At 41.5% G+C, this 26,704-nt stretch overlaps 1 protein-coding gene across 1 annotated transcript; it reads left to right on the top strand.

The window, feature by feature from the left end:
• LOC138796023 (cytochrome P450 2K6-like) lies at positions 1 to 21,195 on the top strand. Its single transcript, XM_069975896.1, has 10 exons — positions 1 to 173; positions 6,076 to 6,262; positions 9,543 to 9,705; positions 11,115 to 11,264; positions 11,967 to 12,127; positions 13,456 to 13,632; positions 16,287 to 16,428; positions 17,510 to 17,694; positions 18,807 to 18,948; positions 19,164 to 21,195. Exons 2-10 carry the CDS (start codon positions 6,080 to 6,082, stop codon positions 19,340 to 19,342), a joined length of 1,482 nt encoding a protein of 493 aa, XP_069831997.1. The 5' UTR covers positions 1 to 173; positions 6,076 to 6,079; the 3' UTR covers positions 19,343 to 21,195.
• Positions 21,196 to 26,704: the final 5,509 nt, after the last annotated feature.

Here is a 26,704-nt window from a genome sequence, read left to right as displayed (position 1 = left end):
AGGTGGGAAGATTTTGTTCATACTCTTTTCTGTTTGAAATCTATATACTTGAAAATATCGGTTTCCACAAACGATTTTAATTTAAAAGATTAGAGAAGTGAAGTTTCCTGTTACACGTGTTCGCATTGGACCAGGTGTCAGACCTCGTACACAAGGAGGCAGGAACGTGAACGGTGAGCTGGAATGTGGTTCTGTCAATCTTACTATTATTTTACCAAGTCATTCGATCGGCTGTCTTAGGATATATTACTTAAAGGGTTAGAATTTTATACATAGATTATGGTATGGAAACTGATATGGCTGAAATTATGTGAAATAAAAGGTGAATATAGTATATGTAGCGTCAGACTGGACACCAGGAGTCCACCCTTCATCTATACAGAACGGGCACACGTTCAAGTTACATACGGTGAGGGCTCTGCTGCTATCATTGCATGTCTCCAATTGGGGTGGTCTTCTGTTGCTGATCCTTAGGGGCTGATTATTGTGTTAATGTCTGGGTCCACCAGTAGATCTTGTGGTACTCTAGATCACTGGTCCCTAACCTTTTTTCCACCAGGAACCAGCTTCAGGCAAGACCCTTTTTCCATACCCCTTGTGTTGCCTATGATGCCCCTAGTATTGTAGTTAACCCCCTAGGATGCCCTAGTATTGTAGTTAGCCCACATAATGCCACTGGTTTATCAGTTAACCCTCCCTGATGTCCCTGGTATTGCAGTTAATCCTCCATGATGCCCCTGGTATTATAGTTATCCCCCATGATGCCCCTGGTATTATAGTTAGCCATCATAATGCCCCTTGTATTGTAGTTAGCCCTCCATGATGCCCCTGGTATTGCAGTGAATCCTCCATGATGCCCTAGTATTGTAGTTAGCCCCCATAATGCCCCTGGTATTAGAATTAACCCTGCATGAAGCCCCTAGTACTGCAGTTAAATCCCTCCCGCCCCCTTTTGGATATCTCTTGTATTATTGTTAACCCTCCCCCCCCCCCCCCCAAAAAAAAAAAAATGCCCCTAGGTAATAAAAATAAGAAACATTCCACTTACCCTCCTCCCGCTCCAGTGCTGTTTGGGTCCTTTTCAATTGAATGCAGTCTGTGCCTGAGCAGCGCACGTCTTTTCGGGGGGGGGGGGGGGGGGCACAAGGATATAATGTCATTGCGCACGACCCACAGGAGAAGACGTGCGGCACCCTAGTGTACAGAAGTAGGAAGGGTACAGTAGTAGGAAGTCCCTGGTAGAAAGCTTCTGTACCTACTGTACATTACGCAGTACTCTTTGAAATGTCTGTACAAGATCATAGGTTTACCTCTGTACTCCTGCACAGGGGTCTGAATGAGAAAGAGGACATAATCCAGCACAGTATAGTCGTTCATTTTACCCTTTACATTCTAATAAGCTATTTGTGAGACTGGAAACTTATCCCACCCTCTCGGGAAAGACTGATAGCATTTTTACAGTACTAATGTTAATACCCCATTAGAAGACTAATGAACTTATGTAACTCATAAACTAGACTTAGATAACTCCTGTGCTTCCAGGGTGGGGGGGGGGCACTTATTTATTTATCTGTAATGCAATGTCACCTTTTCCACATATGTTTTGTAACCGTAACCTCACGTCACCTATGTGGACTTTCCCCCCTTTTCATCGTTGTTTGTCTTGGCCCCATCAACAACTATGTAAATCATTTGTGCATTGGGTGATTATTAGGCTATGTTCACACAACGTCAAAAAATGGAGAAAAAAACGTCCGATTTCGCTATTTAAAAAAACGTCAGTTTTTGCAGCAATTTAACTGACTTCAATGCAACTGCATTGAAGTCAATGGGAAGACAGACGTCCTATGCGCACAATGCATTGAAAAACGGACGTTTTTGCCGTGGACGTCAAAATAATTAACATTATTTTCGGACGTTTTTTGCAAAAAGCGGACTTTTTTTTATTAGTTGTTCACACACAGTTCTTCTTTTGTCACCGTTCTTTCTCCGTTTTTACTATTAAATTCAATGGATTTTTCAATTAAGCCACAACCAAAGGGCAATTAGTAACCCCAAACTAAAATAATGTGCAAACACCCGTCATTGCAGGGGATGCCAGGATTCGAAAAACGTCCGTTATTTTAGACTCAAAATAATGGACGTAATTTTAAACGGAGCTGAAAAAAAAGTTGTGTGAACATAGCCTTAAAGGAGAACTTTCAGCAAGTTAGATGACTCTCCCTAGTGAGCATGGGGAGCTAAGGATGAAGGTATGTTTGTTACCTTCATCCTTGTCGCCATTGCTGTGCTGTTTATTCTTAAATCTTTTGCCTGGTAAGCCGTTAGGAGCACTTGGGGGGGGGGTCTTAAAGCACCTTCCTGTCCCACCCCTGGCCGGCCCCCTCCTATGATGACCATTGGGGGCAGGGCTATGGTCTCCTTCAAATAATCATCAATGAAGAGCTGCTGGCCGGGGGCAGACTGGATCGGTGCTCAGGGGCGTTAGCCCTGACCCCAGTGCTCCTGATGGCTTACCAGGCCAAAGATTTTAGAATAAACAGCACAGGAACAATGACTAGGATGAAGGTAACATACCTGCCTTCATCCTCGGCGTCTCCTGCACAATAGGGGGCTAACAGCAGGTTAGATTTGTCTAACCTGCTGATAGTTCCCTTTAAATTTCTTCATAAATATTGTCTATTTAACATATTCAATGGACGGGGCCTTACTATTACCTGTAGTTAAAACTACCAAGTGGTAATCTTAGTTTGCATATTATCTTACTGTATTTAGTTCTTTGTTGCCCTTTTATTAATAGTTTGACTAGCCTGCTAGTCATGCATTTTGATGTTTTAGGCTATGCTTACAAAACATGTCACAGAGATGTTGGTATCAATGTTTAATCAACCCAGATGTAAGATACAAATGCAAACAAAACAACTATCACAGAGACGTACCACATTCTAAAATATCATTTTTATTATAAACCGCTGAATAAAAAAGTATAAAAACACCACAATACATACAACAACTATGGTCACCAATTATCCTGACCTAATGCAGTCGGGTCCCAAGACGACCAATTATTGGTCACTTCGCCATGAACCTAAATATGTCATAAAATATACATTGTATCACCATAGCCCAAGGCTACATTCACACAGTAAATGAATACCAAAATCCATCAGTAACTTTGAGGTAAACAAAAGGCCATATTTTCAATGTAATAATGCTCTCCATTGTAGTAAATGAGAAATCAGCCGGCAGTACACATGCCACATGGAATAAACGTCCATAATTGATAACGACTGTCAGAATATTGAACATGATTATTATTTACCACATCGTATTTACTTCATTTTATGTGTGTAAATCTAGCCTTAGCGAGTTTCTTTACTCCAGCTTCCTTGAGGTGTCATTTGTTCCAGAATTTGCACCATAAGACTATGTTCACACAGCATCTTTTATTTTTGCCCATTTGGTAGGTGTCTTTGAGGACCCTTATTTTAAAATGACATTATACGGCGTCAAAAAGTCGTCAGTCAAAGGGCCCAAAAAAGACATTGGGGGGGATTTACGATTTATATTAAGCCCCACACCCTTTTTCGCAGAAGGATTCACTAAGAGGCGTACGCACGAATCTGCGCCCGGTGTACCAAATCTACACCTGCTTCATGCAGGTGTAGATTTGCATCATGATTTACGTCTGCGAGCAGGCGTAAATCATGATAAATGAGGTGCGGGAGGAGACCATCCTCCCCGCCTCATCACGCCCCCGCAAGCTCCGCCAGCCCGCCCATTGGGCGAGCGGAGCGCACGGGAGGCGTATGCCAGGGAGAAGGGGCGAATCTACACTTTCTCCCTGGAGTACGCCTCTGGTGTACCATTCGTAAATTGCCCCCACTGTGTGAACATACAGTATTCCGAGGCTATGTTCGCTCAGTCTTTTTTTTTTTGGATGACCATAGTTTGTCAGCAAAATAAGGACGTATAATGCAAAATTATAGACATAATTTCCGGGCTTTGGCTGTATTTTTGTCCCAACATGATGGCTGTCCAAAAAGACAGCCCAAAAAATGTGGGAACATAGGTATAAGTAACCGGAACAAGTTTACAATGGTGCCATGCTCTTTTATCTGGAAATTGTTTAGTAAACTTTTCCCAATTCATAAATTCTGACATTTAGGCATACGCTAGTTTTGGACAGACACATTTTTGGCACAGCAGCCTCATCTGGGTCTGGGTCAATGTTCACATATTTGTGTAAAAATGTTTAATGCTTTAGACAATTTCGCCTTGTTAGGAGGGTCATTTGGCAATGTTTCCTCTTACCCAGGGCTGTATTAACAGCTGCTGCAGCCCTAGGCACTAAACCTGAAGACGCCCCATCTACACGCACCTATTGGCGATATCAGACCTGACCAATACCACCATACCCCCCACCCCCCTGGAAAAGACACCAGATTTACTGGCAAGTCTGAACGGGAGAAGGGAAACTAAAAAAATTAAAACCAAAAAATTTGTTTATTCTGGCCCCCTGCTCCCTGGTGCTGCCCCCCTGCAAGGTGCTGCCCTAGGCACTGGACCACGGGTGCCTAGTGGTAAATACGGCCCTGCTCTTACCAGGATCTCAAATTATCAGTCGTAATTGTCAGTTGTGGTATGAAAACCCTGCAGGAAGTGTTTAGTTTCCCTGTAGCCCCACCACAGGGGAGTTTATAGTGTCTGTGTAATAGAGGATAGAAAATGTCATCCAGGACTAGAGATGACCGAACAGCGCTGATGTTCAGGTTCGTACGAACTCGAACCATCAGTATTTGACTCCCGCAGTCTTCCCGTTTCTTGGGCAAGGTGGAGACAGCCCGAGTCCTGCCTGGAAAACAGGAATACAACCTATGGCCCAGGCTGTATTCCTGTTTTCCAGGGGGGACTCGGGTTGTCTACACCTTCCCCACGGAACGAGAAGACTGCGGGAGTCAAATACCGATGGTTCGAGTTTGCACAAACCTGAACATCAGCGATGTTTGATCATTTCTATCCAGGACAAGAGTTGCTGTTTGTACCCTATGTCCACTCTGGTTAATGCTTGAGGGTCATTAAAACGAGATGGCCCTCTATTAGCTTTAAAGGTAAACTCCCTGAGCCACCAATAACCCCCCCCCCCCCCCCTTTTCATTCTGAAATCCCACAATTGTACCGTAAGACTTTCAAAGCTCCATGAAGGGACTCTTCCCAAGCATAAAGAGTCAGACACAGTGGGCTGCTGTAATAGCATAATGGCTACTCAAGCCTGCCCTTAGTGCACAAAAAAACCTCATTAGCATATAAGATCTTTACTGCATTGATTTGAAACAACATATCCGATTTAAATACTATCAGCATAGGTGGGGTCTGCAACATGGCAGCTATCAGCACATAAGAAAAGGTCTCTATGTGTAGTATTTTTAAAAGGGAATCAATCGGCATCTAACTGCTGATATCTCCCTATAGCACGCTACTGCCCCCACTGATCCGCCGCCAACCCCCCCTCCCCTTTGACCTCTTCCACTGTTAATTTTTAGGAGGGGTGGGCTAGCCAGGGGCAGGTACTTTGGCCCCCAATGATCATTTATTCGACCAATCACTTCTGAGGTCCTTATGGGTTAACTATATAGCTGGCTTACAAAGATCTGATTACAGTTTTGTTGTTGGATGATATGAATCCGACCTACTAAGACCGGCTGAAGAGTTGGACCAAGTCTACTTTACATTTCCATTCTCAACATTACCGAGAAAGAGAAATCTTACCGAGGCCGCGGCAGGATTTATGGTAAGAGACAATAGACTTCTAGATATTATATTTTACCATACTTTAATGGGTGTTGTCGATGAACATGTCGATCCAACTGCTGTAAAGCTAAGAAGAACTTGTAATACAGCTGAAGCAGATCTGATTTTGTCATGTCACACTAATGTAAGTGCATTGTAATAGTTCACTGTATTAGTTTATATGCCGTAACATATACAGCCCAAATAACATCACATTAGATAAACTGCAGGCACCAAATATTATGTGTTACCTATGCAATCATTTGTATTTTGTTCTTTCCATAGAATCATGAACATCACTGATCCCATCACGTTGGTTCTGTCTGCCATTTTATGCCTTTTCGTCGCCTTATTTTTATATGGAAGAAAAAGAGATTCTTATTATAATCTTCCCCCTGGACCCAGACCCTTACCGATCATCGGAAATCTGCACATTCTAGACCTAAAGAAACCGTATTTGACATTTCATCAGGTAACTTTCAGATTTGGATACAATAACTGTCTGGATACAATATATTAGGAGGATACATTAGAATTAGACTATGTGTACTATATACAGTAAGAGCCCTTTAATGCAGTTTGGCAGGCTGTTAGTAACCAGTGTCGATCCCTGTGATCTGTGATCATGCACAGAGACTTTAGATGGCTGGATTAATCTAGCTGTCAGGCTGCTCTGGAGAGCGATTGATTGTTTGTGTGGCCGTTTAGCTGTGATATGTAGCCGATATCAATGGTTTTATTGGCCGCACAATTAATGGATGAAATATGGCTTCCAGTCCCCAATTAATATTAGTTTAGTCAATCTTTCTATACCTAAAAATCTGTATAGGGGATTTTATCAGTCATCTGTATAGGGGATCTTATCAGTCATCGGTATAAGGGATCTTATCAGTCATCTGTATAGGGAATCTTATCAGTCATCTGTATAAGGGATCTTATCAGTCATCTGTATAGGGAATCTTATCAGTCATCTGTATAGGGGATCTTATCAGTCATCTGTATAGGGAATCTTATCAGTCATCTGTATAAGGGATCTTATCAGTCATCTGTATAGGGAATCTTATCAGTCATCTGTATAAGGGATCTTATCAGTCATCTGTATAGGGAATCTTATCAGTCATCTGTATAGGGGATCTTATCAGTCATCTGTATAGGGAATCTTATCAGTCATCTGTATAGGGGATCTTATCAGTCATGTGTATAGGGGATCTTATCAGTCATCCGTATAGGGGATCTTATCAGTCATCTGTATAGGGTTCTTATCAGTCATGTGTATAGGGAATCTTATCAGTCATTGGTATAGGGGATCTTATCAGTCATGTGTATAGGGGTTCTTATCAGTCATGTGTATAGGGGATCTTAGTCATCTGAATAGGGGATCTTATCAGTCATGTGTATAGGGGATCTTATCAGTCATGTGTATAGGGAATCTTATCAGTCATCTGTATAAGGGATCTTATCAGTCATCTGTATAGGGAATCTTATCAGTCATCTGTATAGGGGATCTTATCAGTCATCTGTATAGGGAATCTTATCAGTCATCTGTATAAGGGATCTTATCAGTCATCTGTATAGGGAATCTTATCAGTCATCTGTATAAGGGATCTTATCAGTCATCTGTATAGGGAATCTTATCAGTCATCTGTATAGGGGATCTTATCAGTCATCTGTATAGGGAATCTTATCAGTCATCTGTATAGGGGATCTTATCAGTCATGTGTATAGGGGATCTTATCAGTCATCCGTATAGGGGATCTTATCAGTCATCTGTATAGGGTTCTTATCAGTCATGTGTATAGGGAATCTTATCAGTCATTGGTATAGGGGATCTTATCAGTCATGTGTATAGGGGTTCTTATCAGTCATCCGTATAGGGGATCTTATCAGTCATTTGTATAGGGTTCTTATCAGTCATGTGTATAGGGAATCTTATCAGTCATTGGTATAGGGGATCTTATCAGTCATGTGTATAGGGGTTCTTATCAGTCATCCGTATAGGGGATCTTATCAGTCATGTGTATAGGGGATCTTATCAGTCATCTGTATAGGGGATCTTATCAGTCATCTGTATAGGGAATCTTATCAATCATCTGTATAGGGGATCTTATCAGTCATCTGAATAGGGGATCTTATCAGTCATGTGTATAGGGAATCTTATCAGTCATCTGTATAGGGAATCTTATCAGTCATCTGTTTAAGGGATCTTATCAGTCATCTGTATAGGGAATCTTATCAGTCATCTGTATAGGGGATCTTATCAGTCATCTGTATAAGGGATCTTATCAGTCATCCGTATAGGGGATCTTATCAGTCATCTGTATAAGGGATCTTATCAGTCATCTGTATAAGGGATCTTATCAGTCATCTGTATAGGGGATCTTATCAGTTATCGGTATAGGGGATCTTATCAGTCATCTGTATAGGGAATCTTATCAATCATCTGTATAGGGTTCTTATCAGTCACCTGTATAGGGGATCTTATCAGTCATCGGTGTAGGGGATCTTATCAGTCATGTGTATAGGGGATCTTATCAGTCATCAGTATAGGGGATCTTATCAGTCATCTCTATAGGGTTCTTATCAATCATCTGTATAGGGGATCTTATCAGTCATCTGAATAGGGGATCTTATCAGTCATGTGTATAGGGGATCTTATCAGTCATCCGTATAGGGGATCCTATCAGTCATCTGTATAGGGCATCTTTTATGTCATCTATACAGAGGATTTTAGCAGTCATCTGTATAGGGGATCTTAGTCATCTGAATAGGGGATCTTATAATTTATCTGTATAGGGGCTCTTATCAGTCATCTGTGTAATAGGGCCTTTGGATCCCCCTATACAGAACGATTATCAGCCGCACTTGTGTAATAGCAGCGGCAGCGAGCGGGGAACGAGGAGCAAATGAGCGCTGACAGCGCTTGTTTCCTCCTCCCAGTCGCCCTGTGTAATAAGTGCTTAAGTCATCTGAATAGGGGATCTTATAATTTATCTGTATAGGGGATTGTATCAGTCATCTGTACAGGGGGTCTTACCAGTCATCTACTGTACATAGAGGATTTTATATGTCATCTATATAGGGGATCTTATCAATCATTTGTATAGGGAATCATATTACCTACCTGTATTGGGAATCTTATCAGTTGTTTATAAAGGGGATCTTATCATTTATCTGTAACTACAGTATATAGGGGATCTTATTACTCAACTGTATAGGGGATCTTATCAATAGTTTATAAAGGGGGTCTTATAATTTATTAGTGATGAGCGAATACTGTTCGATCGAATAGTGAGATATGCGAATATTCGATAAATATTCGATAAGCGTTCAAATCCCCCAGCTTCCGGTTTCACCCTCCAAATGGTCAAATAGATGTTTTTCACTAATCGAATACTTGTTCCCATAGACTTTAATGGGATCGAATATTCGATTGGATATTCGAATATTCGCAAGATATTCGTACGAATATCGAATATTCGAATATCTCACTATTCGCTCATCACTATAATTTATCTGTATAGGGGATCTTATCAGTGCTCTATATTAGGGAGCTATCAGAGGGAATATAAAGGGGTTACACAAATAAATGGCAGGTGATCAGATTATCATGCACATCAATCTTAAACGTGTTTATCAGATTACAGAATTGTATTATTTTATTAGACTACAATATGGTGACCATAGAAACCAGACGGAACATCGGTAAGATATAAAGTTCATATAACTTACAGCTTCCCTTCACTTCTTTTCAGCTCTCTAAGAAGTATGGGCCAATGTACACAATACAACTAGGGGAAGAGAAAGTGGTTGTGCTGTGCGGGTACGAGGCCGTAAAGGACGCCCTTATCAATCATGCTGATGAGTTCTCTGGAAGACCAATAGTGCCACTTTTTCATGAAATAATAAAAGGACACGGTAAATTACTTACATGATTAATGATTGATTTCTGTCCCTTCTTCATTTCAGTTCTGAATAGAAAAAAAATAATAATAAAACAAAATACATTCGCAACATAAATGAAAAGATAACCTTACTGCTTCTCTGGTACATCTCTGGTAGACCTAGTAGAAGCCTATGTGGGCTGACCAATAGGCAGTTTGGATTCTTTTCATTTTATTCTTAATCATTTCTTGATTTACTGTCCTTTTCCTATTACATATTGTTGATTGCAATCACAGTGACTTAAGGCCGTATTAGATGTCGCGATATAGAGGAGGAAGCAAGCGCCAACCTATCAGATCAGCACTCTCTTCTCCCTCGTTCCCCGCTTGCTGTTTGTGCTATTACACTCAAAGAAAGTGAGTGAGAGGGGCTTCGGGGAGCTGCGGGAGGGGTTACCCAGACAATCCTTATATTGTCCAAGCAACCCATTGAAGTCAGTGGCGGTCTGCTGCCACTGCTCCTCCTTTTAATCCAAGATCTGTCCTGGGGTTTGTTCCGCAGGTGATGCAGTTATTATCCTAAAAAAGAACTTTTAAACTTGCACCCGTGTCCAATGGCCCTGGCCTAGATTGTGCATGCATTAGGCTGGCACATCCTCTTTGTCCCTCCTCCCCGCCCTCCTAATCATTAGGAATGCTCCAGGCAGATTATCTACTATTTCATCACCTGTGTCAACACAGCACATGGGTTGGATTGTTAAGGCACCTGTGTAGTTTTCACTGCAGAAAAATAGGAAAAATGGTGAAGAGGGTGGGGAGGAGGATCGGAGGGGTGGTGCAAAGTTAGGGCACAGATACTCCCAAGCCACGGCCGTCGGGCACAGGGCTGCAAGTTTAAAAGTTGTTTTTAGAACAGTAACTGTATCACCTGCCGAACGGACCCCAGGACAGATCTTGGATTAAAAGCAGCTATCTGAAGGTACAAGTGGTTTGGGGAGGCAGATTGTGGGTACAGAGCCGCTTTAAAAGACCACTGTCATAAAAAGAAACCTTTAAGATGGTTGATTATTGATTGGTTGGGGTCTCACTGTTGAGTTTATCACCGATCAGGAGAATGAATAGGAAGAGGTATTGCACTTTATTCTCTGGATGGCAGCGATCTCCATCCAGGCAGCTCCATTATAACTCTAAAGGGCTTCTTAGGCAGAGATGATTGACAGTTAGGAAGTTTAGTGCTCTCCAATGTGCATTTCCTCACTCGTTCCCCTGATTGTGAAGGAGATGCCCACAGTTACAGGTTCCAAAAGAGTCCAGCAGCATCCAAGATCAACAACCAAGAATTTCTGCCTACTGGATCTGTAGGGTGCTCAGAAATAATCACTAGAAAATAAACGTTGGATGCCACCACCTATGTTTTTTATTTCTCCCGCATCATATCCTCAGGGGTCATCTTTGCCTATGATAATAACTGGAGAGTAATGAGACGGTTCACTCTCTCAACACTCAGAGATTTCGGAATGGGGAAGGAAACCATTGAAAACAAGATTTCTGAAGAAAGTGATTTTCTAGTAAAGAGGTTCAGATCTTATAAAGGTTGGTGAATTGTTCCATCATACTTTATAGTGTGTGTGGCTTCTTTAATTAAGATGCTTATAATTAGCAGTAGTAGTAGCTAATTTAAGGTACAATTGGCCAAGCAGTGGAAACGGATCTGGAATTATTGATCATCCAGCTCAAATCTCCACTTCCAATTGTTTGGTGGCCAATCCAGGATCTGCATCATGGTCACATTCAGACAGGTTTATTTTTATCTTAGGTCTTATGGTCCCTGTTATGGTTAGTTTCTTCTATTTCCTTAGTTCTTGTGGTCAATGAATGATCCTCTAGTCCTCGTATATGTCAGCACATCCTGAGCACATCAGAGAATGAACTAACTATAGACAGACTGGCCCTCAGCTTTAGAACCTGCACAAACACTGACTGACGTTGTTTCTTACTGGGTCTTCATTGGTGGACCCCTAGGATCATTTCTTCTGGTCGGCCCTAGATACCCCAGTCTGGCACTGCATGTAGGGATGAGATGCCAGCTACAGATCCCTACTCTCCATAAACATTTTTTGTGACTTCCTATGAACTATGGCAATAGCATTATTTAATAGTGCCACTTGGGATCGGATTTATAGAAGAGCATTCTAGTACAGGAGACAAGATCATAGAAGACAAAATACACCACATGAACACAGCATTCAAATGATTAAAAGAATATATTGTCTTTTTTTCCCATTGTTTCTCCAGGGGAGCCATTTGATAACATCATGGTTATAAATGCAGCCGTAGCCAATATAATAGTGTCTATCCTATTGAGTAATCGATTTGATTATGAGGATCCTACACTTCTGAGGTTGTTGAAGATTGTTAATGAAAATATACGACTTATTGGAAGCCCAATGGCCTTGGTGAGCAGCTCAACATTATATTTGAGATAACATTGTTGGCGACCCAAATTTACTACAGTCTGCTTGTTGGATGGGGGCGAGACAGGCCAAGTTTCCCTAGGTAACGAGTAAGGATGAGCGAACCTTTGGACTTTTGGTCCGACGGCATTGTCGCTCAATTGCTATGCCTGCGATCCTGGGTGCATAGTTGCGCTCCCCGGAATCTGCGGGCAGGATCTTCCAGGGAATTCAAGATACATTCCCTGGATTACCAGGGAATTTATCTTGAATTCCCTGAAAGATCCCGGCCGCAGATTTCACGGGAGCGCAACTACGCTCCCGGGAGCGCAGGCATCGCACTGGAGTGAGCGGCTTTCGGACCGAGAGTCCGAAAGTTCCGCTCATCTCTAGTAACGAGCACTAAAATTCCCAGGATAGGTGCTGCTTATACCTCTTGTTACAATAGTGGGCAATTTTCAACTGGGTGCTTTCTATAAGGTCGATAAGGCTGAAGTGGATAAATAGACATGTCAATTTTTTGGGCGGATGGCAGATTGCACTTGAAAAGTCAATAGGACAGGCACAATTTCAAGTGGAGTCCAGAGCACAAACTCCGCTTGAAATTACTCGCCAATTCTGAAGTGTGAACATACCCTTAGAAAGCAAATAGGTAATAAATTATCCAGTACAAAGATTTCAATAGCCAGTGATGGTGGTTATCCCAGGATTAAAGGTTATCATCTGACAGCTGGGATCTCAACAATCATGAGACTTTTAATCATGGGACTTCTTAAGATGACTAAGCATTGATCGTTAACTATAATTGGAAATCCCAAACAGAGTGAATAGAGTGAAGATGGAGTATGCAATTCATTCACGCTTGGTACGAAAGGCCTCTGATATCTGGTCAGGCTGATCACCTAGTTATCCACCCCTTTGGAGTATTCCCATCCACCTTTTGCCCTATATACAGTATAAATTGGATACATCTAAGACATTGCAAGTGGTCAACCCATTAGGACCCCCTTGATCTCAAAAACAGGCATACTGAAATGTGAGTTGCAGGTTTCGCATGCATACTGATGCTCCATTCATTCTCTATGGAGCTCATAAAATAGCTGAACACATTTGTCTTTTTCTGGCAGCTCCACAGAGAATGAATGAAGCAGCAGGAAGCATGCTTGGCCCGCGGCTTCCTGCAGCATGGATTTCTAGGATCCCATACTTAAGATCTTGTTGGACCCCCAACTTATCTATGCCCTATCTTGTGGATACTGTGGTTAGGGAAAAACCTGTTCAGATGTGAATACCCCTTTCTTGCTATTCTACTTTTCTTATATTTCCTATAGCTGTATAATGCATATCCATCTATCATGTGCTGGTGTTCAAGAGTGAAAAGAATAGTGGCCAAGAATATGGATGAGATGCATGCGTTCATCCGAGGGACGTTCACCAACCAGAGGAAACAGCTGGATGCAAATGACCAGAGGAATCTTATTGACACATTTCTGGTGAAACAACAAGAGGTACTGAATGCTTATATACTGTAGATGTAATAAAGCTGAGACTGCCATTAGTCCAACTACTGGTGACATCAGGGCACTATTATATAAACAGGACTGTAGGAAAATGCCCATTATCTTTTGAGGTGCAGCTATATGGGAACCTAGCAGGTGCACCTGGGTTCCTAAAGGGGTTGTCCGGGTTTATAACATTTATGGCCTATCCATAGGATCAGCTGCTAGACTAGCACCCATACACAGTGAAAGAGGTTGTCCAGGGTGGTTGTCCACAGGGATAAGTGACAAGTAAGAGATCGGGAATGGGAGCTGAACTGCAGTAACCTGCTCCACTACTACAGAGTAGATGGTACTGGGTTTCCACCACTGTTGAACGGTGGCTCTCCCAAATGATCGGAGGTGGTGCCAGGTGTCTTATAGATAAGGGATTACTTTACAAGTTTGACATTTTATTTAGATTTTTTTTTTAGCTTGTTTTTTTTTAGGCTCTGATCACATTTTCATGCAGTAATTTTGGAAAGGAAAAACAAAAAGCTGTGTACAAGTGTGCCAACTAGAGGAGAATGGAGAACGTAGTTTCTAGAATTTATAGATAGAAGATCAGTGGTGCCTAAGGAAGCGTAAAGCTTTACAAAAACTAACTTGTCCACATTCATTAAGGAAGATTACAGTAGATACATATGAGAGAGATTTTGGACAGTCTTGCACACACAAGGTTGACCAGTAATGTTGAGCAAGCATGCTTTGTCGAGCATAGTGCTCAATCGTCCATTGGGGTGCTCGTCACTGCTCGATGCTCAACCAAGCACCATATGGTGCTCAGGTGTTCGGTTTTAAAAAGTAAAAGCTTGCTGAAAGGCTGGGCTCCCAGCATGCACCTTCTTCTCCTTCATCTGCAATCAGCCAATCAACGTCTGAGGTTGGACACCGCTGTAGTCGCTGATTGGCTGAGCGGAAAATGCAGGAGTCTTCCGCCTCAGCCGCTCATTGCAGATGAGGGAGCCTGGTTAAATGCTCAAGGATGGTAGAAGGAGGAGTTGTCACAGTTTTCTGAGTCCGGAAGAAAAGGTAAGAGAACGACTTCATTCAGACGACATACTGCATGTGGTTTAATCACTTATATGTGAATATTAGAATATCCAGCACACTTCAATAATCATTGATAGGTCACTTAAAGTGTCACTGACGTTATAACTTTCAAATCTAAATCAACAGTCTATGTGATATAAAGCAAGTTTGTAATTTACATTCATTATTTAATTTTTTGTTATCATACTTTAAAACAAAGCTATACTTACCAGATATCCAGGTCCAGTCTCCTGAAGGCAGATTTTTTAATCTTGTGTTGGTTAAAAGAAAAAAAAAGAGAGGCTAAATACATGATGTCTGGCCAGTACAGAGAGTCTCCGCTCAATTTGTCCATCAATCACATGACTGCCTTCTCTCTGTGAGGGCTCAGATGACCTGGGAAACACAGAACTTCCTGTGATTAAAAAAAAAATTCAGAAAACAGGAAGTGCCGTGTTTTTCATGATAACAAAAAAAATAAAATAAATAATGAATGTAAATTGCAAACTTGCTTTATATAGCATCTACTGCTGATTTAGGTTTTAAAAGTTATGATGACCGGGAAACTTTAAAAGGCCCAGCAGTTTTGAAAAATATATGGAAAAGTAGCCAGAAAGGGATCCAAGCTAAATGTTTGCACAAGGTCCCATGTAAGTTTAATTATATCCCCAGCTCTCAGTATATCTGAAGCAGTTTGGCACTTCTATGGCTCTTGTAGCTCTCTCTGACATTGCTCTAGCTGATGGTATCCAACCCAGCGGAGATATTTTGGAAGCCAGGCTCTTTCTAGTGGCATGTCAGCGATGGAGCTTCCTCCTGGCAGCATGTGTTCTCCAGATCTTCTTCTCTTTCACTAGTGTAACACTCAGCTGTAATATCTTTTTAGATCACTGCTGTCTAAGGGGTACAGTGGGATTAAAGGAGAAGTCCAGGAAATATTTTTATTAAAGTATTGTATTGCCCCCCAAAAGTTATACAAATCCCCAATATACACTTATTACGAGAAATGCTTATAAAGTGCTTTTTTCCCTGCACTTACTACTGCATCAAGGCTTCACTTCCTGGATAACATGGTGATGTCACTTCCTGGATAACATGGTGATGTCATGACCCGACTTCCAGAGCTGTGTGGACTGTGGCTGCTGGAGAGGATGATGGCAGAGGGACACTGAGGGACACAGAGCACTGGAGGGACACTGAGCATCCCCCTGCCATCATCCTCTCCAGCAGCCACAGCCCGCACAGCTGTCGGGGCGTGACATCACCATTTTATCCTGGAAGTGACATCACCATGTTATCCAGGAAGTGACATCACCATGTTATCCAGGAAGTGACATCACCATGTTATCCCGGAAGTGACATCACCATTTTACCCAGGAAGTGAAGCCTTGATGTAGTAGTAAGTGCAGGGAAACAAACACTTTATAAGCATTTCCTGTAATAAGTGTATAATGGTGATTTGTATAACTTTTTTTTTTTTTTTTTTTGGGGGGGGGGCAATATAATACTTTAATAACATTTTTTGCCAGACTTCTCCTTTAATATTATATTTTTCAGTTTTGTAATACATTGTGATACATTTTATATTTTAGGAAAAACCAAATCCTGAGATATACTTCACCAATGAAAACCTAACAATGCTTGTCACAGATCTCTTTGCTGCTGGTATGGAAACCACCTCAACCACCCTAAGATGGGGTCTACTGCTGATGATGAAGTATCCAGAAATCCAAAGTAAGATATCTGCATAACCTCTAACCATAGATCTCCCTCCCAAGGTTGGCTCGTAGAGGGAAAAATAATTTTTTTAATATTTACATGTTACTTAAATAAACTTTTTATTCTTTGGGTATTTTGGGGTCTATTAAACACTATGGTCCTGTAAAATCCTATTTGAGAACAAAGAATTGGAAGTGTAGCCTTGGTATCACTGCCAATGTTCCTACATAGTCACTTAAAAAAAAAATGCAAGGTTATTTTTTCAGTCATTTACAGCTCATGTAAAGTCTGTTTTTTTTTAAAATGATTCTAGTGTTTTGAGCTATTTTCATTCCCCCAAAAATTGTAAATTGTGTAACAGCGTTTGCTCTAGCAAAGGAAAAAAAAGTCTAAAAAATAAATTGACAAAATGCAAAAATTACAAATCTTAAATTGGATCAAAGGGAGACCAAATGGGCTGATATTTTCAACCTTACGGTATGTGCATAAAAAAACAGCAGTTTATATTTCAAGTTTGAAAATACAGACAAAAACAAACAAACAAAGTGAACGTCCACCTATCCTATGGATGAAAAAGTGAATAGTAATTTGTAGCAATGGAAAGAATTCTGGCCTTAGGGGAACAATAAGGGTATGTTCACACTGAAGAATAGGTGAGGAATTTCAAGCTGAATCCGTGGTTAATTTTACATTTATTCCGCTTGAAATTCTATCTGTAAAATATGTACAGAGAAATGTCCCTTTGTGTTCAATGGGATTTCAGCTCTATTTTTCACACACAGAATTAATGTGCGGAACGTTCCGCTTTCCACCCAATTGCAATTCTTTGGGCAGATTCTGATAGAGAAATTCTATAGAAGTCATTGGGCCTTTAAATTTTTGCTTGCTGCTTGAATGTCACACCAATTCCACCAGAGCTGAAGAAGAGGAAATTTCATGCAGAAAAGTTTTCTCTTCAATTCCTCGCCTATTCCTCAGTGTAAACATCCACTGTTTTAGTCTTATGACCAAAAGCCGAAATAGCATCATAAACTAAGCGATGACCCTTTTAAATAATTTTTTATGCATAGTTTTACTGTTTTTTTGTTGGAAATAGAAAAGGTCCAAAGAGAGATCGAAAAAGTTATTGGGTCGGCTGAGCCACAAGCGGTTCATCGCAAAGAGATGCCTTATACGGATGCCGTCATCCATGAGATTCAACGCTTTGGAAATATTGTTCCAACCAACCTGCCGCACGCTACCACTCAAGATGTCAACTTCAGGGGGTATCACCTGCCTAAAGTAAGTAAAAAAAAAAAAAAGAAATATAGATGCTTAAGCGGAGATTTATCAAACTGGTGTAAAGTAGAATTGTCTTAGTTGCCCCTAGCAACCTATCAGATTCTACCTTTTATTTTTCAAAGAATCTGTGAGGAAAGTCAAGTGGAATCTGACTGGTTGCTAGGGGCAACTAAGACAATTCTACTTTACACCAGTTTGATAAATCTCCCCCTATGTCTTTTTAGTTTTACTGGTCTAGGAAAAAGAACAACAGGGGAAAAAATTATACCTATAGATCGAATGGGACAAACGTTGGGCAATTTCGCTCATAACTTCTGTTAGACCCATTGATCTCCTACAGACGGGAGATCTATAAGTAACACAAGTGGATAAATGATGAGTGATTCAAGATCTGCGTACTAAGACTATGTTCACAAACCTGAAAAAAGTACCAAGTGGGCATCACCGCCAGAGTATGCTCAACAACAGCCGTTATTTAATACTCAAAATAACAGCAATAGTTTTGAGTATCAAATAACGGCCATTAAAAAACATTGTGTGAACATAGCCTCAACATAGCCATTGAGTGAACAAAGACTCATGTCCTCAATATTACAATTAACGTTTCCTTTGCTCACCTTTAAGGTGTCCATATTTATGTAATGTCTTCTTGTTAGTCTCTGTACAAACTTGCCTAATTTTTAATGGAGACCAAAACCCATAGCTAGGTGCTTTCCACCATTGACTCTTGGCCTGTCCCTTTAGCAGACAGTTAAAGGGACAGATATCATTATAGTTTCCTTTATTTTGATGGTGGTGCTTGCTGCTCTACTTTATCCTCCATATCTCCTGGGAACTCCATATCTCCCTGAATTCTTTAGAGATGAAGTATAAGGGGAATTAGAAAAACATGGCTGCTTTTCTCTAGAAACAGCAGCACTCTTCTCAGTTTGGGTGTGAGTTTTGCAGCCTGGTACGGTTGAAGAGAATGGAGTTGATATGCAATACCACACACAATGTGAGGACAGGGGTGATGCTGTTTTTGCAAGGAAGTAGCTATGTTTTTTAGAATCTCATATAGCCCCTTTAATGATTTAGGTAAATATGACTTATACCAATGTTAAAACCTTCAGGGCCAACACGTGATCCCACTGCTGACCTCGGTACTGAATGACAAGGATCATTTCATAAAAGCCGATCAGTTTTATCCCGAGCACTTCCTTGATGCAAGTGGAAATTTTGTACGGAAAGAAGCGTTCATGCCCTTTTCAGCCGGTGAGTATTCTTTTTAGACATTTTTGCACACTGGTGGCATAATAAATAGTAATTACAAAATATCTGCCCCATATATCTGTAACAATATTTATTTCTAAAATTTGGGGGTTATGAAATAACGTAGATTGGGCAGACTCACTGTGACCACATGCAGAGACCTGGTCGGAGGTACATTAACAACTTTTTATTCTTCACCTTATATCTTATTGCTGTAGGTAAGAGAAGTTGTGCTGGAGAAAGCTTGGCCAAAATGGAGCTGTTCATGTTCTTCACCAAACTACTGCAGAACTTCACATTCCAGGCTCCACCGGGAGCCACATTGGACCTTACATCTGCAGTTGGATTCACGGCTGGTCCATTGCCCCATAAGATATGTGCTATGCCTCGTGGATAACCTTTCAGGGTCACCTGACACTGCCCGCTGTGTTCCCACACACATACTAGTGTGTGCATCTGAAACCAAGCCATTTTGTGTTCTCCAATGGTCAATCTGTGTTCTTGATAATCCTAGCAACATTGTGTGGATGTTAGAAAATAGAAGGGGACGTACTTTTGTGCATTTGTGTAGATGTGCGAACATTACCTCACAAGGTCCCTTTCACGAACACCGATGCACTCTATAGAGGCTCATATCAAGTAAACCGTGTGAAGGGGACTTAGGTTTACAGTCCACTGAGTGTCTTTGTTGTCTTTGTATGCATAAACTCTTGAGCTGGCCTACAATATTGTCTTCATAACAATAAGAAAATGTACATGTCCTACCTAGTTAGTCTGATGGCCCAACAATTTCTTGAGGTGAATATCTATATATAATGCTTTAGAAGCCACTACCTTCTAAGCCAACATTTTCCAATTCAACATCTTCCTAAGTTGGCATCCTCTAAGCCAGTGTTCTCAAAAATATCTTATATGCCGTTGACCCCAATAATAACATTCCCTATGTCCTTCAGCTAAACAATCCAGAGAAGAACCTTGCAAGGTCAATCTATTGGTGATTATATTGTTAAGGACCTCACAGAGAAGGACTGAACCTAGTCACTATCCAACTATGTTCTGTCCATTAAACTCTATGGCCTCACCGAGAGTACTCAGTGGCACACATCGGCACTACAGTGTACTGACATATACCGACAACATGTGTGGTAGGAACAGACCCTTAATATTGAATCTCTTCCAATATTAGTATATCAATCTGTTCTGTTTCTCCTACTTTATATCATCCTGTCTACATATACAGTATGTTTGATGTGACAGGTTTTCATTAAAATAAATATATCTAATAGGGAATTATGAGCAGGCTAGATGAATTTAATCAGCTGATAGCCCCCTATTGCACAGGAGACACCGAGGAGGAAGCTATGTCTTTCATCTTTCTCCTTGGCGCCATTCCCAGTTCGGCGTTTGTTCCACAGTCCGGTAAGGCCATTAGGAGCACTGAGCGGCCATTAGGAGCACTGCCGTTCCCCCCTTAGTGCCGGTCCAGCCCATCCCTGGCCGTCCCGCTCCATTGATTACACAGGTCAACAAAAAAAAAAAAAAAATTACTGGTGTCCAAAATATTTTAATGATTTTGGGGTATTTTTGGGGTGCTGATTCTGAATATGCTATCAGTTTTGCCAGATTGGCTCAAGTTTTTTTCATGTCTTGTTCATTTTTGAAGATTACTTTCTAAAACTAGTTAAAATAAACTAAAATCAACATTTACTTTGTAAAATTTATTGTATTCATGACAATAGCAATAAAGTTAATGCGCGTGTAGCAAATTACGTCTTTTTTTTTTTTTACACATTTCACGAAAATTCTCAAAAACTTGAGCCAATCTGGCAAAACTGATGACATATTCAGAATCAGCACCCCAAAGTTACCCTAAATTCGTTGAAATATCTTTGGCCCCAAAAATGCTGTTGACCTGTGTTATCATTAGAAAGGGACGACCCAGCCGGGGGAAGGTGGGGTGGAGGAGGGGTGGATCAGTGCTATGGGAGTGCAGCCATGCTCCTAACAGCCCCCAGTGCTTCTGATGGTCTTAATGAACCATGGAGCAAACGTTGAACTGCACTGAAACGGCACCGAGGAATACCTTCCTCCTCGGCGTCTCCTGTGCAATAGGGACGTATGAGCAGGTTAGGTTTATCTAACCTGCTGATAGTCCCCCTTTAATCTGTATGTAAAGCATAAAGTTACATAATAATGTGCAAAATAAGCGATGTATAATAAGCAACGAATAAAATGAAGAAAATGCGTTCATTAAGGTTTTTCACCTATGTTCATGAGTTAGTTTACAGCATTTTGATTGTCAATAAATGTTACATGTACAGATGACTGTCGCTAGGTAGGCTTCTCCACCCAAAGCCTAAAAACTGTGCTCACCTATATCCAGCTCTATTGACACTGAGGTCACTATCATATATGTAAAGTACATTGTCTGTGGTCTCCTTTACCTAGGATTATTGACATACAGATACAGCACAGGGTTTATGCAATATACTTTGCCATAGGATACCATACACTTACTCCAGTCCCCGGGTTCAGGGAAACTATAAGGCCTTAGAGTAGTGGAGTCCAAAGTGCCTTAAAGAGGACCTGTCACCCCCTGCGCCGGGGTGACAGGCTCCCGACCCCAGATAGATCCCCTTATACTTACCTCATGTCGCTGAGTCCCGCTGCCAGAGCCGGTCCCAGGACGGAGATATCCCCGTGAGAAGCCGGCGCGCGTGCTGTGGAGATGAGTCCAGCGTCCATAGAGAATGAATGGAGCCGGACTCATCTCTGCTGCGGCCGCACGGCTCCATTAATTCTCTATGGACGCCGGACCTCTCCCCACAGCGCGCGCGCCAGCTTCTCACCGGGATATCTCCGTCCCGGGACGGGAATTATGGTGCTGTTTTATATGTATTGTACTTGGCTATGGTTTCTTATACTGCAAAGGTTGATATTTAAATATTACGTGATTACACTTTGTGGTTTAACCCTTTCCAGTCATTGTGATTTTTATTTTGTTGCTTATGTTTTTCCTTCTCTCATTAACCACTTGAGGACATGGCACATCCTTGTATAACAGGGCCCTCTGGACCTTAACAACATGTTGTGCAGTGCAGTACCATCTTTCAAGACAAGTCCGAGTATTTTTCTCCCATAGACTATAATGGGATTCGATATTCAATCGAATATATGAATATCGGAGGCTATTCGAATCGAATTTTCTAATATTTCACTTATTCGCTCATCTCTATTATTTAATCCTGCCTAAAAATCTGCAGCAGCCGGGCACACATTGCTAAACATAAAACGGCTGATTAAATGTGTAAAAAAATAAATAATAATAATAATAATAATAATAATAAACTGTATGCATACTGTTAATGCTCCCTGCTGATCTTCTAGCTTCTGCTAGTTTCTGAAGCGACAGGCCGTTTAGCCAATCACTGGCTGAGACAGAACACAGCCACGGCCAGTGATTGGCTGAGCTGCCTGTCACTTTAACCCCTTAACGACAAAGGGCGTATAGGTACGCCCTATTCCCGGTAAGGGCGTTCAGAGCGGGGCCGCACAGCGACCCTGCTCTGAACCGCGGCGGTCCTGGGTGCCGCTTGTAGCCCGGGACCATAGGTATTAGCTGGCACGGTCCGATCGCCGTGCCCGCTAATACAGTAATCAGATGCAGCTGTCAAACATGACAGCTGCATCCGATTACCGGATCCAGCGTCTCCCTGGTGTCTAGTGGCGGAGATCGCTCCTCCGGGATGTTATCCCGGAGGAGCCATCTCCGTTTCTGAAGCCGGCCGGGGACTGCTCCAAGATGGCGCCATCCCCGGCTCGGCACTCGTTTACTTCCGGCTGCAGCAGAAGCAGCACAATTAGTGACGCAAAAAATAAGGGCTCATGTGGGTTTCTAGGTATAAAAATGGAAGTGCTATGGCCTTTGATGCACAAGGAGGAAAAAACGAAAATGCAAAAATCGAAATTGGCTCTGTCCTTAAGGGGTTAAAGACCGGCTCAGAAGTCCCAGCCGCAGCTTTTGGCAGAAGCTAGAAGAATACCGGGGAGTATGGACAAGTATGTAACTCGGTTTTATATTTCTTGTTATTTTTATTATTTATATATTTATGTTATAAGCTTGGTTCTGGTTCTGTATTTATCTAATGTAGTTGGTTCTGGTAATGTGTTTATGTTATAAGCTTGGTTCAGGGGCACAATTTGTTATGAGCTTAGTTTTGGAAGTTTATTTTCTGGGCATAGTTTTAAACAGAATGGTGGTCAATAACCTAGAAACAAGCTTTCAATAATTGGTGGGAAAGAACAGCATTTCAGGAAGAGACAGATTAGCTTAATTGATATATTTGCAAAAATACCTAACTTGAGAAGCCCCAAAAGTAAAACTATATAAGCTGGGATAGGTATACCACTTTTGTAAAGATACCGTACCTTTGGCAGCAGAGCGCCTTATTTACCTACCCTATTGGTTTAATAGAGTACCCCTGGTGATAGATTCCCCTTCAGGCTGATTTTTTTGTCGTACAACACACTGTATTTTAATAGGAAACATATGGTTGAAGTCTAGTTGAGCTAACCCTTGTCCTAAAGCTTTTTCCACTACCTTATAACAGTGCTGGATAACTGCTGGATCAGTGGCGTAGCTACCATAGAGGCAGTGTAGGCAGTTGCTATGGGGCCCGTGCAGTAAGGGGGCCTGGGGGAGAAGGTAAGAGCATGGGTCCTTCTGCTTAACCCCTCATGTACTGCAGTGAGTGAGTATTTGCTGCAACACAAAAAAGGGATTAACAAGCAGAAGACAAAGATCTCTCTCTCTCTCTCTCTCTCTAATATATATATTATATATATAATATATATATATATATATATATATATACACACACACACAGACACACACACACACACACACGCAAAAACAGACACAAAAAAAATGCAACAGCTCACCGCAATGGCAAGATACAGACCCACTACAGACATGAAAATAGTTAAAAGCAGCCCCCCCCCCCCCGCCGCCCAACTGCCAAAAAAAAACTTCCAGAAAAATAATGGGGCTCTTGGTTAACATTTGAAAATGGTGTAAACTACCCCACCAAGTTTTTTTGGTCAGTTGGGGGGGGGCTTTTAACTATTTTCATGTCTGTAGTGGGTCTGTGTCTTGCCATTGCGGTGAGCTGTTGCATTTATTTGTGTTTTTGTGTGTTTGCAACTTCAGCCATAGCAACATGCTCCTGCCTAGCGTGAATGGTGTTCTAGGAGAGCTGACCAAATTTGTTATATATATCTCAAGGAATTCCCCACAGCACAACTTAAAATTCAAACGTTGTGATTTTATTCCATATCCAAAACAGCAATAAACAGTGCAACACAGCAAGGTGAGTGTGATGCGACGTTTCAGCTGATATCTTCTTAATATGCTGAAACGGTTTCTGATCACTATGAACTAAATAGTCTCTGACCTACATAGAACATTACTTGTTTCTTTAGCCCAAGATGGGCCTCTCACTCGACTATCCCATCTTGTCTAACTGTTGTGCTCCTATGAGTATTTTGTACTTGACTCTTTATCTTATATATGAAAATCATTACTAAAATATGAAAAAAAAAAAAAAAAAGAGCATTGCGTGAGGGATCTTTTTACCCAGCACTGTAGGCAAAGCGAGTATAGATTGGGTACTTCCGAAGGAGAATTGCCGGGATTACCAGGTACATTGTTCACGTTATACAAAGCTTCCTGAAAAGACGGGATTAGAGGTAAGGCGTCTGTATATAAGGTCGGGTAGCTGCCTATAGTTCTCTTCTGATCAGCTCATTCCTGGATTATATTAGAACGTTAAGATTCTTGACATAGATTTCAGGTGAGTTTTTCTTTAATGTGTACTGATATATATTTTTGTGGTGGTCCTAAGGGAGAGACCCCTACCTGATATCTGTTAGATACATACATGCCCAATACAAGGCAGCCGTTTTTAAGTTTCATCTCACACTTTATAACTATTTTTGGTGAAACTGTTAAATAGGTGTTAGAGCAAGTTGACACATGTTCCGTGGTAGGAGGCTTTCCTTTTGGCATCCATCATAAGGATGTGCATTGGTATACAGTACCTTCTTTTGATATGATTTTTTACTTGAAGTAACAGTCCACATCTTCAGTGTGCGGAATACTGGGTTAATGGATAAGACTGCTGTTCAGCTGTTCTCTAAATTACAATAATTACGGTATTTGGCAATTGTCAGGTCTCATGATCTTCATATCCCTATCAGTTCCTAACACTCAAGGTCAGTCAAGCCTTTTACTATATGTAGAAGAAAGTCCCGGCACTTCACCAATTCAAATCTGCTTATTTATTATGTGCAAAACATCACACAGTACAGGAGGACGCGTTTCGGCATATTGCCTTCATCAGCTCGATGTAGTAGTGTATACAGACAGTTTAAATAGGTACAGAAAGACCGCAAAACAGTAAGGGGAGTGACTAATTAGTGACGTCATAATGACGTGACATAGTAAACAAAAGCACATGTTCATAAATGAAAACATTGTCACATCCGGATACAGAGCACAACATAACATGATAGCTGTCCATCCTACAGGGGAGGTATAGTGGGGAAGGGGCGAGGGGACACCAAGAGTAGTGGGGAGCGGGGGTGACCGAGTCCCAGCGTCATAATTAACTGTGTTCGTAGTAACTGAAGTCCAGATCGTTACAGAAGTGTGTGCGCTCCGGCGCATGCGCCTGAAGAATACTGTGTGTCGGCTTGAAGCTTCTTGGAGATACAGCGAAGTACGGTGAGTAGAGCGGCATCATATTAGGTGAAGAGACGTTATGGTAAGTAGAGCGACATAATGGTACGTGGAGCAGCATCATAATACAGCGGTAACGTATCACAGTGATAGCAGGCACGTCAAAGCATGGGAGACAAGGCCTGTGACCCGGGGGAATGAGAGTGCTATATAATATATACAGAGTGACTGTAATGTAAAATATATACAAATAAATCAGTAGTTACCACATAAATAGTAACCAAACGAGAACAAAAAACATCGCCTATAACAAATGATCATGATAAATGGGCTGTAAATGAATGTCAGGGGGGGGGGGGGGGAACGTACCTCATAGCAGACGACCATATCCCCATCGGGAGTCTGGAGTCAAAATGGTTGAGGGGTCTATAATGGCAAGACGAAATTTAGGTTAGAATGCTGGATAACTCATACTCTCTGTTAAGTCCCTTTGGTGAGAGTGTTTGTAAGGTGTGTATCCAGTAGGCCTCACGTCTGTGAAATAATTTCTTCAGATCCCCTCCTCTCTTAGGTAGTGTGACCTTCTCCAAGACCTGGAATTTGAGTTGTGCTACTGTGTGGCTTTTTTCTTTGAAATGGAATGGCAGAGGTAGTGTGAGGTTCTTACAACGTATTGTAGACGTGTGTTTGCTGATTCTATCCCGTATCGCCTGGATCTTTTCGCCGATGTATAATAAACCACATGGGCACTTGATGCAATATATCACATTTTTAGTGTCACAGGTAAAATGACCTTTTATTTTGTATGGTCTGCCCGTGTGCGGATGGCGGATCTCATCACCTCTCATAACATTGTTGCATTGGGCGCAGTGAAGGCACGCAAAGGTGCCCGGTCTGGTAGGTAGTAGTGTCCTTTGGCTAGATGTCATGGGGTCAGTTCTCATCTCTGCTCTCACTAAGCTGTTGTACAGGTTAGGAGCTTTCTTATTGCAGATCAGTGGTGGTGATTGAAATTCCTCT

This window comes from Dendropsophus ebraccatus, chromosome 6, assembly GCF_027789765.1.
Source record: "Dendropsophus ebraccatus isolate aDenEbr1 chromosome 6, aDenEbr1.pat, whole genome shotgun sequence".
In the NCBI taxonomy this organism is placed as follows: domain Eukaryota; kingdom Metazoa; phylum Chordata; class Amphibia; order Anura; family Hylidae; genus Dendropsophus; species Dendropsophus ebraccatus.
The sequence above is the reverse complement of the archived record's forward strand: the minus strand, read 5'-3'. Positions and strand labels throughout refer to the sequence as shown.